Here is a 14,260-nt window from a genome sequence, read left to right on the forward strand (position 1 = left end):
TTTCAACAAAATTCTAGTCAGCAAACTTAAGCAACATACAAAAAAAAATATAGACCATGATAAATTGAGATTTGTACTAGTATTACAAGGGTGGTTCACCATTAGAAAATCAGTTTAAACCACAACATAAAAAAAAAGGAAAATAAATACATGATCATATCAATTTATGGAAAAAGGCATTTGATAAAATTCAACATCCTTTTTCTGATTAAAAAAAGCTTCAGAAAAATAGGAAAAGAGATATTTCTCAACATAATTAAGGGCATATATTTTTTTTTATGCAGCAACAACAGCCACCTTTACACTGAAAGAAAAAAGCCTGAGTCTTCTCTTTCAGAAAGAGAATGAGACGAGGATGCCCATTATCATCACTCTTATTCAACATTCTACTGGAAGTCCTAGCCAGTGCAATAAAACAAGATTTGAACTGCTGACCTTTTATTAGCAGCCAAGCTCTTAACCACTGTATGTACCCTGTTGTTAGGTGCAGTCGAGTCGATTCCAACCCATAGTGACCCTATATACCATAGAATGAAATACTGTGCCTGTGCCATGCTCACAATCATTGTTATGCTTCAGCCCATTGTTGCAGCCACTGTGTCAGTTCATCTTCTTGAGGGTCTTCCTCTTTTCCACTGACTGTCTAATTTACCAAGCATGATGTCCTTCTCCAGGGACTGATCCCTCTTGACAACATGTCCAAATATGTAAGTTGCAGTCTCACCATCCTTGCTTCTAAGGAGCATTCTGGTTCTACCCCTTCCAAGGCAGATTTGTTCATTCTTTTGGGAGTTCATAGCATAGTCAATATTCTTCGCCAATGCCACAATTCAAAAGCATCAATTCTTCTTTGGTCTTCCTAATTCATTGTTCAGCTTTCACATGCATATGATGCGATTGGAAATACCATGGCTTGGGTCAGGTGCACCTTGGTCTTTAAGGTGACGTCTTTGCTTTTCAACACTTTAAAGAGGTCCTTTGCAGCAGATTTACCCAAAACAATGCATCTTTTGATTTCTTGATTGCTGCTTCTATGGATATTGATTATGGATCCAAGTAAAATAAAATTCTTAACTTCAGTCTTTTCTCAGTTTATCATGATGTTGCTTATTGGTCCACTTGTGAGAATTTTTGTTTTCTTTATGTTGAGGTGTAATCCATACTGAATGGTGTGGTCTTTGATCCCTAAGTGCTTCAAGTCCTCTTCGCTTTCAGTAAGCCAAGTTGTGTCATTTGCATAACACAGGTTGTTAATGAGTCTTACTCCAATCCTGATGCCCCGTTCTTCTTCATATAGTCCAGCTTCTCAGAATATTTGCTAAGTGTACAGATTGAATAGGTATGGTGAAAGGATGCAACCCTGATGCACACCTTTCCTGACTTTAAACCACTCAGTATCCCCTTGTTATGTCCAAACAACTGCCTCTTGATCTATGTACCGGTTCCTCATGAGCACAATTAAGTGTTCTGGAATTCCCATTCTTCCCAGTGTTATCCATAATTTGTTATGATCTACACAGTCCAATGCCTTTGCAGAGTCAAGAAAACACAGGTAAATATCCTTCTGGGATTCTCTGATTTCAGCCAGGATCCATCTGACATTAGCAATGATATCCCTGTTTTCATGCGCTCTACTGAATCCAGCCTGAATTTCTAGCATTTCCCTGTCGATATACTGGTTTTGAATAATCTTCAGCAAAATTTTGCTTTCGTGTGGTATTAATGATATTGTTCTGTAATTTCCACATTCTGTTGGATCACCTTTCCCGGGAATAGGCATAAATATCTATCTCTTCCAGTCGGTTGGTCAGGTAGCTGTCTTCCAAATTTCTTGGAAGTTAGAGGAGTGAGTGCTTCCAATGCTGCATCCGTTTGTTCAAACATCTCAATTGATATTCCCTCAGTCATTGGATCCTTGTTTTTCGCCAATGCCTTCAGTGCAACTTGGACTTCTTCCTGCAGTATCATCAGTTCCTGATCATATGCTACCTCTTGAATCAGTTGAACATCAACCAATTCTTTTTGGTATAATGGCTTTGTGTATCCCTTCGATCTTCTTTGGAGTCTTTCTGCATCGTTTTACATTTTCCCCATAGAATCCTTCAGTATTGCAACTTGAGGCATGAATTTTTTCATCAGTTCTTTCAGCTTGAGAAATGCCAAACGATTTCTTCCCTTTTGGTTTTCTATCTCCAGCTCTTTGCACATATCAGTATAATACTTTTTATTCTCGAGTTGCCCTTTGAAATATTCTGTTCAGTTCTTTTACTTCATCATTTCTTCCTTTTGCTTTAGCTGCTAGACATTCAAGAGCAAGTTTCAGAGTCTCTTCTGACATGCATTTTGGTCTTTTCTTTCTAACCTGTCTTTTTAATGACTTCTTGCTTTCTTCAGGTATGTGTCCTTGAAGTCATTCCACAACTTGTCTGCTATTCGTCCGTTAGTGTTCAACGTGTCAAATCTATTCATGAGATAGTCTGTAAATTCAGGTGGCATATACTCAAGGGTGTACTTTGGCTCTCATGGATTTGCTCTAATTTTCTTCAGTTTCAACTTGGACTTGCATGTGAGCAGTTGATGGTCTGTTCCATAGTTGATCTCTGGCCTTGTTCTTACTGATGATATTGAGCTTTTCCATCGTCTTTTTCCACAGATGTAGTCAATTTGATTCTTGTGTATTCCATCTGTGAGGTTCATGTGTATCATCGCCATTTATGTTGGTGAAAAAAGACATTTACAATGAAAAAGTCGTTGATCTTGCAAAATTCTATCCCAGGATCTCCAGCATAATTTCTATCACCAAGGCCATATTTTCCAACTATTTATCCTTTTTTTTTCCAACTTTTGCATTCCAATCACCAGTAATTATCAGTGCATCCTGATTGAATGTTCAATCAATTTCAGACTGCAGAAGCTGGTAAAAATCTTCAATTTCTTCGTCTTTGGCCTCTGGTTTTTGCATAAGTTTGAATAATAGTAATATTAACTGGTCTTCCTTGTAGATGTATGGATATGATCCTATCACTGACAGCACTGTACTTCAGGATAGATCAGGAAATGTTCTTTTTGACCATGAATGCAATGTCATTCCTCTTCAAGTTGTCATTCCCAGCATAGTAGACCATATGATTGTCGGATTCAACATGGCCAATAACAAACCATTTCAGTTACTAATGCCTAGCATTTTGCTGTTTATGCATCCCATTTCATTTTTGACAATTTCTAATTTTCCTAGATTCATACTTCTCTTATTCCATATTCCAGATATTAATGGCTGTTTGCAGTTGTTTCTTCTCATTTTGAGTCATGCCACATCAGCAAATGAAGGTCCCAAAATCTTGACTCCAGGTCATTAAGGTCGACTCTACTTTGAGGAGGCAGCTCTTCTCCAGTTGTCTTCTGAGTGTCTTCCAACCTTGCGGTCTCATCTTCTGGCACTATACCGGAAGTGTTTTGCTGGTATTCATAAGGTTTTTACTGGCTAATTCTGTTCTGAAGTAGACTGCCAGGTCCTGCTTCCTAGTTTGTCTTAACCTGGAAGCTCAGCTGAAACCCGTCTGACATGGATGACCCTGCTGGTATCTGAATACTGGTGGCATAGCTTCCAGCATCACAGCAATATGCAAGCTCTGACAGTCCGACAAACTGACATGTCGGGGGCGTGTACCATAAAAACTTAAAAATAATGGCACAAGTAGATATATGCACAGCTCCGTTCATTGCTGTTTTATTCAAAATAGCAAATAAATGGAAACAACTGAATTGCCCAACAAAGGATCCATTGATAAACAAATTGTGCCACATACATACAATGGAATACTGTGGAACCATAATGAAAAATGAGTCCATGAATCGTATTATAGCATGGATGGATCAGGAAGTTATAATGTTAAGCGAAATAAATCAAGCATATAAGAACAAATATTGTATGGTCCTTCCTTTATAAGATGACAAGAACAGATAAATATAGTGAGACCAATATCCATTGATGGTTACCAGGGAAGGGGTTAGGGAAAATAAGGTTTATGTAGCAGAGACTAGTTATTTTCAGTGATGAGAAAAGTGGCCTTGAATATGAATATAGTCAGCACATTACAACCAAAGTAAAAAAGAATGTTTGAGCACATATGCTAGATATAGGAAAATTGATGTATGAGTACGTATATGTGTGTACATACATGAAAACAGATAGAAGTGTCTATAACCCACTGCTGTTGAGTTGAGAGGTATCTATAAAAAAAAAAATAGGTATGTGTAAATACAAAAATGTGGGTGCAGGCACATATATTCATTGAAGACAAAAATATGAATACTCCACACACATAACCAAACACCTTTCAACATTGATTTGCTGGGTTTTCAGGCTTAGGACTATAGTTTCCTGGGACAACTCAATGAACTGGCGTAACAGTTCACAAAAATCGTGATCTGAATTCTAGTAAAATGAGTAGTGTCTAAGTTTTTAAAAGCTTGAGGTGTAATAGTGAGTGGTGCCATTCTTATATCCACTCCTTGATTCTTGGAACTGTGAATCCTGGCTATGGGAGAAACACCATCATATATCGAACACTGGCTTAGAGCGTATACAGCCTCCTGGAGAACATTGCCTCAGCCTCTGGCATCTAAAAGGGTGAAGTTACAGTCTCTTACGTTTTAAAGACTAAGGTCTTCACCAACTTGGTTCCAGAGTGTGGGGCCACTGTTCACTTGTCCCAGCAGGATGGAGGTGGGTGTGCTGCCCAAATCTGAGGGGGCAGGGATGCCATGCCCAAGGGGCAGAAGAATGAGGCCTGCCAGGGCTGAGGGGGTAGTGTCACCACTCAGAAGGACTAGACAAATGAGGCCACCCACAGTAGAGGAAGCAGAGTTGCTGTTCCAATGGGCCTGAAAAGTGGAGCTGAAGCCCAGGGCCAAGGAACGTCCTCCCAGAATCCAGAGAGTGTTGCTAACACCCAGAGTCTGGGGTGCAGGAAAAAAAAAAAGTGCAGGACAAGTGTCTAAATGGGCTCAGAGAACAGAGGATTATTTTTAAGCCTTGAGAACTAATGTAAAGTATTCTGCTGGCTTGCTTGGTGCCTGTTACCCTTTTTTCCCTCCAATTTGAAACGGAAATGTCTACCGTGTTCCTGTTCCACCATTGCATTTTGGAAAGAGAAATGGTCAGGCATTTGACTGTGTTCTGATTCATGGGCTGAGGCCACTGGTTTTCCTGGATGGTCAGGGAATTGGAAGGAACATGATTGGAAAATTGGAGACAAGGAGTTATGGGGAAGAGACATGCAGATAGGCCTATCTGAATGGGCCAAAGTAGTGAAGATATTTGTGTCTCATGTGAAGGTTCATCAAAGGGTGACCTCAGCAGAGAAGGATTTTAATGTGAAGTGGATAGAATGACATGTTCGGTGAAAAACAGTCATTATTTTTCCCCAGCCACTCCCATCATTGCCCAATGGGCTCAAGAAAAAGTGGCCTTATTGGCAGGGATGGAAGTTATATATGGACTCAGAAACACAGAATTCTATTCACCAAGTTTGACTACAGCCACTGCTGAGTGCCCAATCTGCCAGCAGGACAAAACAACACTGAGTCCCTGATATGGCATCATCCCTCGAGGTGATAAGCCAGCCACCTGGTGGTAGGTTGGTTACTCTGGACCACTTCCATCATGGCAAAGGCAGTGTTTTGTTCTTACTGGAATAGACACTCTGGATATGGATTTCTTTCCCTGCACGCAGTGTTTCTCCCAAAAATACCACTCATGGACTTACAGAATATCTTATCTACTGTCTTGGTATTTCACATGGTATCACCTCAGATCAAGAGGCTCACTCCACAGCACATGAAGTGCAACAATGGGCCTGTTCTCATGGAATTCACTGGTCTTACCATGTTCCCCAACAAACTGAGGCAACTGGCTTGATAGAATAATGGAATGGCCTTCTAAAGACACAATTATGACACCAGCTAGGTGGCAATACCTTGCAGGGTTGAGGCCATATTCCCCAGGAGGTTGTATATACTCTAACCAGCATCCAATACGTGGTGTTGTTTCTTCTGTAGCCAGGATTCATGGTTCCAGGAATCAGGGGTGGAAGTAGGAGTGGCACCACTCACTATTACCTCTAGTGACCCACTCACAAAATTTTTGCTTCCTGTCCCCAGGACAGGAATGCTCCCACCTGAAGACACATCACTGATCCCATTGAACTGGAAGTTAAGAATGCCAGCTGGCCATATTAGTTATCCTTATGCCTGTGGTTCAATAGGCAAAAAAGGGAGCCACCGTATTGTCTGGTGTGACTGATCCTGATTAAGGAGAGGAAATTGCATTGTTACTACATAATGGAGGTAAAGAAGAGTATGTCTAGAATGCAGGAGATCTGTAAGGGCATCTCTTAGTACTACCATGCCCCGTGATTAAAGCCAATGGAAAACTATGGCAACCCAATTCTGACATGACTATGAATGGTCCAGACCCTTTTGGAATGAAGATTTGTATCACCCCACTAGGCAAAGAACCACTACCAGCTGAGGTGCTTGCTGAGGGTAAAGGGAATATTGAAAGCGGAGTGGAAGAAGGTAGTTCTAAATACCAGTTACATTCACTTGACCAGTTGCAGGTGAAAGGATACAACGCTGACATGCACCTTTCTTGACTTTAAACCATGAGGTATTCCCTTGTTCTGTTTGAATGACTACCTGTTGATCTATGCACAGGTTACTCATGAGCATAATTAAGTGTTCTGGAATTCCCATTCTTCACAGTTTTATCCATAATTCGTTATGATCTACACAGTTGCATGCCTTTGCATAGTCAATAAAACATAAGAAAACATCTTTCTAGCATTCTCTGCTTTCAGTCAGGACCCTTCTGACATCAGCAATGATATAATTCATTCTGTATACTCTTCTGAATGTGGCTTGATTTCCGGCAGTTCCCTGTCGATGCACTGCTACAACCACTTTTGAATGATCATCAGTAAAATTTTACTTGTATGTGATATTAATGATATTGTTCCATAATTTCTGCATTCACTTGGATCCCCTTTTTTTGGAATAGGCATAAATATGAATCTTTCCCAGTTGGTTGGTCAGGTAAGTGTCTCCCAAATTTCTTGACTTAGACGAGTGAGTCCTTCTGGTACAGTATTTGTTTGTTGAAATATTTCAATGGGTATTTTGTCAATTTCCTGGAGCCTTGTTGTTCACCAATGCCTTCATTGCAGCTTGAACCCCTTCCTTCAGTACGATGAATTCTTCATCATATTCTGTCTCCTGAAGTAGTTGAATGTTGACCAATTCTTTTTGGTACAGTGACTGTGTATATTCCTTCCATCTTTTTCAATGCTTCCTACGTCATTTAATATTTTCCCTGCAGAATCCTTCAATGTTGCAACACCAGGCTTGAATTTTTTCCTCAATTCTTTCAGTTTGAGAAATGCTGAGCTTGTTCTTCCCTTTTGGTTTTCTATCTCTAGGTATTTGCACGTTTTATTACACTACTTTAATTTTTTTTTTTTTAATTTGCCTTCTTGAACCATCCTTTGAAATCTTCTGTTTAGCCCTTTTATTTCATCACTTCCTCAGCTTACTTAGCTACTTGATGTTCAAGAGTAAGTTTCAGAGTCTCTTCCGACATCCATTTTGGTCTTTTCTTTCCTTCCTGTCTTTTTAATGACCTTTTACTTTCTTCCTATATGATGTTTTTGACGTCACTCCACAACTTGTCTGGTCTTCGGTCATTAATGAAAACTAAGAATAGCTTATTCTTGGGATAAGTACATTCTCACGAGAACACAGTAACCAGGAAATATAGTAAGGAGGCTTATTTCACAGAAATAAAGGAAAAATGGTAACAAGTTTAGAAAATTCATACATTCAGGATGCATCACCTAATACAATGCTCAATCTACATAGTAATGAGCCTCCAACTTTGGTTTCTTGAATTTTACATATATCAAAAGGCACTCATCTTGAGGCTAAATGCACTAAAGCTGGTATGCCACTTTACCAAAGAACTCCATAGGCTTAAAAAGTAGGTGTTCAACCATGTATTCCACAGATCATGAAAGGGATTTATGAACTCATAGAATACAACACATAGAAGTAAAAATGTTTGCATGTACTCTCCAGAACATCTTGAGGTTATGTTGCATTAAGTAAATGGTCTTTCAGAATAAATTCTTCTTTGAGATTTCACCGTCTCTTACTGTTAATGTTGTTGTGTCAATTTTGATTATTAGGAACCCTGTAGGATAGATTATAACTGCTCCATAAGTCTTCCTAGCATTGTAGAAAAGAACTTGAATGCTGCTTCAAGTTAAAACAGAGAGGTTTAAGGGTTTAAAACAATTGCAGTTAGGGAATTCCATAGCTTATTGAAAATGGAACCAGGTAGTCCTGGAGCAGGTTCTTTATACATGTATTCTTATGGGGTAAAAGAGGAACTAAACCATAGGGAGGGCAATTACAGGACAGTCAATAAATATTGTAATAACCACACTCTGGTTGGTTATTGATTATTACTAATATAGTTAGTGACTACAAATAGTTTCACAGCATGCTTAGATCATGGTCACAGGATGCTTACATGTATTTTCTTTGTCTGTCTTGCAAAAGTATCTTGGTAACAGCACCCAGACAGCACTCTTCCTGAGTACATGTGTTCTGAGGGGTGCAGACAGTCACTTGGTTAAAACCGCTCGGGGCATATGGTTTCACATCCCTGTTTTGACCATCAAGGAAAAACATATTTTTCCTCAAAACCACAGCTGTTAGTCTAGAAATCCAGATAAAAACTAGATAGCATAGTCAGCATATTACGCCTCTGTCTCACTGACTGCCCTGAAAGTTGTCTTTTCCTGAAACACTAGGCTCTAACCTTTACAGGAGTAGATTACCATATCTCTTCTCCCACAGAGCCACTGGTGGGTTTGAACCACTGACCTTTGGGTTAGGGCCGAGTGCTTAACCATTGGAGTATATAGTATTGAGGAATTTAACCTCTGAGAGTTTTTGTTTCCTCATATATGAAACAGGATATCGATAGTATGCTATGTTATGTAATTACTTGGGTCTTAAATGTGATAAAGTTTGTCAAAACAACTCAGTGTCTGTCACATAAAAAGCATCAAAGAAATATGTTATTATTAATAATAGTATCATATTATTATTATTGTTATTTGTCTTTATTGTGATTTGCAGTATTTGGTTAGTTTTCAGAAAATTTGAAGAAGCAGATAGATACTCCATGGATCAAAATCCTGTGGAGTTCACTCCAGAATTAAACTTCTTTGGCATATTCAAGGGATTTGAACTTCTCAATTCACAATATATTAACATGACAAACATTCATAAACATCTTGTACAAATACATCCTACAGATTTTAGAAGCATTGTAGGCTCTGGTCCAGTTGCTCATTGGGACTCCAACCGTGTTTTGAGTTTGGGTCAGTGAAATAGGACTTTTGCACCTATTGACTTCCAGACGGCATCTTTTACATCTTTGTTCCTCAGGCTGTAGATGAGGGGGTTCAGCATGGGGTTGACCACTGTGTAGAATACAGAGGCCACTTTTACTGTCTGCCGAGAGTTTTTGGAGTTAGGCACACAGTAGAGGGAAAGGATGGTCCCGTGGAAGATGGTGATGGCAGTCAGGTGGGAGGCACAGGTGGAGAAGGCTTTGCGACGTCCACTGGCAGATCGGATTTTTAGTACAGTCACAAAATAAAAACATACGAAGTGAGAATGATTAGTAGTGTACTCACCTCATTGAAGGTGGCAAACCCAAAAAGCAGAAGGTGAGGAATGCATTTATCAGAGCTAGAGACAGCTATGAGAGCAGTATACTCACAGAAAAAGTGGTTGATTTCATTGTGTCCAGAGAAGTCTAGAAGGAGAGCATAGCAAAGGAGTACCAAGGGGCCAAACATCCCCCCCCAGATATGAGCCAGCTACCAGCAGGGCACAGAGTCTTTGTGACATGGCCACTGTATAGAGCAGAGGATTGCAGATGGCCACAAAGCGGTCATAGGCCATCACTGCCAGCAAGAAGGACTCAGTCACCACTGCAGTGCAGGACGGGAAGTACTGGAGCATACAGCTAAAGTAGAAGATGCTTTTATCTGCCATGACGAAGTTTTCAAGCAGCTTTGGAGTAACGATAGAGGAGTAACAAAAATCAACAAAAGAAAGGTGACTAAGGAAAAAGTACATGGGGGTGTGAAATTTGGGGTTAATCTTGATGATCACTATCATCCCAAGATTCCCTACCACGGTGACAATGTATGTGATCAGAAACACAAGGAAGAGAGAAAATCTGAAGCTCTGGATAATGTGTGAATCCCAAGAGGGCAAAGGTTGTCTCCACACTCAGGTTTCTTTCAGCCATCACCATACTTCCTTGGAAGGGAAAGGGGTGGGAGGAGAGCATTGTTCCTGTCAAAGGAGAAGGTTTATGGGGGTGAATGACAAATACGTTTTGTTATGGTAGAGAAAAGAAAGTGAGAATAAAGAGTTATTGGAACTAGTTATTTCCATGAGAAACACTTTATGCAAATAGCTTCTATGTGTATGCCAAACCAAGCTGAAGTCTAAATCATTTATGAATTTCCATTGCCCTTTGAAATATTAGAATACGGATTTCCATAGAAATACTTGTGATATTGAGCGTGTAGGAGTTATATTTACACGTAGGTTAGCTCTTTTCTTGCATGCACACCTTGCATAGTACCATCAAATGCACATAACTGACACTAAGCAAATACATACGTACATATAGTACATACATACAGTACATAAGCTAGCAAGATTCTGTGAAAAAAATGTAAAATGTTTGTCTCAAAGAATAAAATATACTGCTGCTATATTTTGCCTGTATTCTCAAATCAATTAAAATATTTAAAGGAATATGCTTGTATTTTAAGGAGAAAATAAAATACTAAAGAACCTAGGAAAAAAGCAGTGCAATTTCATTAGCACTTTTTATTCCATGAAGGCTACTACTCCTTTCGAATATCTTGATTGCCCAGTGGTTGAGGCTAAGGGGGATAATGACTTCCTTTTGACATGAGTGGAGTGCCCACTTTATTAGGGTTTATGGCTTAGCTTGATGTAAGGCTTATCTTCTGTTACAACCCAGGCATTATATATATATAAAAAAAAACATACGTATAATATGTTTATTTTATATATATATTTTATGTAAATAAATAAATATATATATATGAGTAGAGTAGAGGTGGCACGGTGGTTGAGTTTGGCTGCTAACCAAAAAGATGGGCTGTTTGAATCCACCAGTTGCTTCTTGGAAATTCTATGGGACAGTTCTACTCTGTCCTATAGGGTCGCTATGGGTCCAAATCAATTGGATGGGAATGGGTTCAGTTTTGGTTTGAGTAGAGTAGTGGTTAAAGTGCTCGGGTGCTAACTGAATGGTCAGCGATTCAAAACTCCAGCTTCTCCATGGGATGAAGATATACTTGTCAGCTTCCATAAAGATTTACTGCCTTAGAAATCATATGGGGCAGTTCTACTCTGTCCTACAGGGTTGCTATGAATTGGAATCGACTCAACAGCAGCTGATAAATATATATGTATATGTATATGCACACATACATGTGTACATGCACACATGCACACATGTATCATGTATACATGCATGTATATATATATTTTAGCGGTTCCAAGATTTATCAAATTAGAGTTATAACAGGATTAACTAGAAATTTATGTTTGCATATGAATTATAACTTGTTAACTCAATTCTTAGAAAAATTTATATACCAATTTAAGGTGCATTATAAAGAGGATAAGGATAAATATCCATTTTTAAACAGAAAGCTTTTTCTATTTTTTTTTTGTGTGTGAAACTGCTGTCAATGGGTAATAAATATAAATATTTCCATATTAACTTCTCTCTTTAATATGATGGGGCTCAGACTTAGCAGTTACAGTGACTTAATATTAAAAGAAAAATCAGAGAAGACCACAGTTATCACATCAGGAAAATAATATTTTCACCGGTTCATTAAAAAACCTGAGGCAACTCACCTGCTGCAGAGAAACAGGCCACCACTGTCGTGTTTCTCTGTAACCCGAGTGTTTCGGGAGCACTGCAGCTATTACGTCTACCTCTACAGCCCTTGGGACTCCAACTCTGGAGAATCCCTAGCATCTGTGTCTCAAGCCAATTAATTAAGGCAAGTGCCAGGTTCTTTGTACCATTGTTAATGACTGAAATTTCCTTGTAATCACATAGAAAAGTTGCAGCATGAAGTTGCCTACCAGGCTTTATTTGCACATTACTAAACGTCCTATGGAATTAATAAAACTAAGCTAAGGCAGGATTTCTCACATCGAAGATTCTTACCACATCTATAATACAATTGCCTAGAATTCTAGGTTATGAACTTTCCTAGGCTCAAATCAGAATTCCAAGGAATGAGACACAATCATACCCACATTTAAGAAGGAGCTTGGGTGACACGTATAAACATTGAGGCGTAAAAACCACTGCTAAGTGCTAAAACCACATTGGTAAGATGGTAAGATTTGGTGCTTTTTTTTTTTTTTTAACAATCTTGGTGGCATAGTGGTTAATAGTTTCGCTGCTAACCAAAAGGTCAGCAGTTCGATTCCATCAGGTGTTCCTTGGAAGCCCTGTGGAGCAGTTATACTCCGTCCTATAGGGTCACTATGAGTCGGAATTGACTTGACTGGCAACGGGGTTTTTTTTTTTTTTTGGTATATTTAATACGTTTAACTCATTCATCCATTAAGTCAACACATATTTTAATATCTTATCATGCTGGTTATTTTACATTTGCCTCTACATGTCCATTTTCTGCTTTTCTGTCTCTTTCAGTGTGTTTCTTTGCTCTGATATGTATGATATCAGAAGGTCGATATCAACATTTAAGGTTCTATGTGTTTAGTAGCTGGTATTCTTTCTAAAATGATGTTACTAAGAGGCTATTGGTGTTAGGAAGGAGAGAGTTTGACACATCAGACTGTGAGGTTCATAATTATGATTTTTAATTTTTGTTCCCTTGGTTACCCAGCAGGACCGTCACATAAAAATCAACATTTTGTCTTCACACTCAGTGATATCATGTTTACCATCACTTCCTGTACGATAACAAACATGTGTGCAGCCTTGGGGAAAAAGGAATAAAGAACTTGGTTGAAGTTTAGGGATAGTGCCTCCAGGCTCTTATTGCTAATTCTTCTATATGCATACCCCTAGTCAGTTATAATTTTTCAGGATTTCTCTGTAACTATGACACCCATATTGCTTAAGTCGGATTGAAGAACGTTTTTTTGTGTTTTAATCATTTACGATGTCAATATGTGAATCAAGGAATTTGAGTTTTACAGTTTGAAGTTTACTTATTGTATTAGTTTCTTAGGACTGCCAAAAGAAATCACCACAAGCTTCGTAGCTTAAAACAACAGAAATTAATTTGTTTGCAGTTCTGGAAGCCAAATGTTTGAATTCATGGTACTGGCAGGGACATGCTCTCTTTGAAGGCATTAGGAGAAAATTCTTCCTTGACTCTTCCAGCTTCCGATGGTTCCTTGTGTTCCTGGGCTTGTAGCAGCATAACTCCAAGTTCTGCCCCCATCTCCATATGGCCTTCTTCCCTATGTGACTGTGTCCTTGGCTACTTCTCATAATGAGATTCTCACTGGATTTATGGCCCAGCCTAAGAGAGTATGAAGGATTCCTGGTGGCACTGCAGTTAAGAACATGGCCCAAAGGTTGGCAGTTTGAATGCACCAGCTGCTCTACAGGACAAAGGTGTAGCAGTCTGCTTCCATAAGGATTACAGCCTTGGAATTCCTATAGTGCAGTCCTACTCTGTCCTATAGGGTTGGTATGAGTGGAAATTGATTCCATGGCAATCAGTTTTTATTTTAAGGAGATACGATTGTATTTTAATCTTAAGCTTAACTATGTCTTCAAAGACCCTATTTCCAAAAAGGTCATATTCTGAAGTTCTAGGTGAATATGAATATTTTGAGGGGAGACACTATTCAATCCACTACACTTGATTCACTTCACATATGATTCAAAACTATTTTACTAAAGATTCAAGTGATTAGAAATCAAATTATCAGATAACTGGTATATTGCAATAGATGTAAAATTTAGATGGGTATATTGACTAGATAATCTGAATTAGCATCTCTTCTAGGGACACTGAACAATCAATATACAACATCATAGAGCAAATTCTCTCCAGAAATAAATCAGTCT

General features: G+C 38.9%; 1 protein-coding gene across 1 annotated transcript; it reads right to left on the bottom strand.

The window, feature by feature from the left end:
* Positions 1 to 4,653: 4,653 nt before the first annotated feature.
* Positions 4,654 to 10,257, bottom strand: LOC135228514 (olfactory receptor 5L1-like). The gene is made up of 4 exons (XM_064275150.1): positions 9,958 to 10,257; positions 9,768 to 9,832; positions 9,502 to 9,694; positions 4,654 to 4,959 (listed from the first exon to the last, which is right to left on the bottom strand). Exons 1-4 carry the CDS (start codon positions 10,255 to 10,257, stop codon positions 4,654 to 4,656), a joined length of 864 nt encoding a protein of 287 aa, XP_064131220.1.
* Between the last annotated feature and the right edge of the window lie 4,003 nt (positions 10,258 to 14,260).

This window comes from Loxodonta africana, chromosome 22, assembly GCF_030014295.1.
Source record: "Loxodonta africana isolate mLoxAfr1 chromosome 22, mLoxAfr1.hap2, whole genome shotgun sequence".
In the NCBI taxonomy this organism is placed as follows: domain Eukaryota; kingdom Metazoa; phylum Chordata; class Mammalia; order Proboscidea; family Elephantidae; genus Loxodonta; species Loxodonta africana.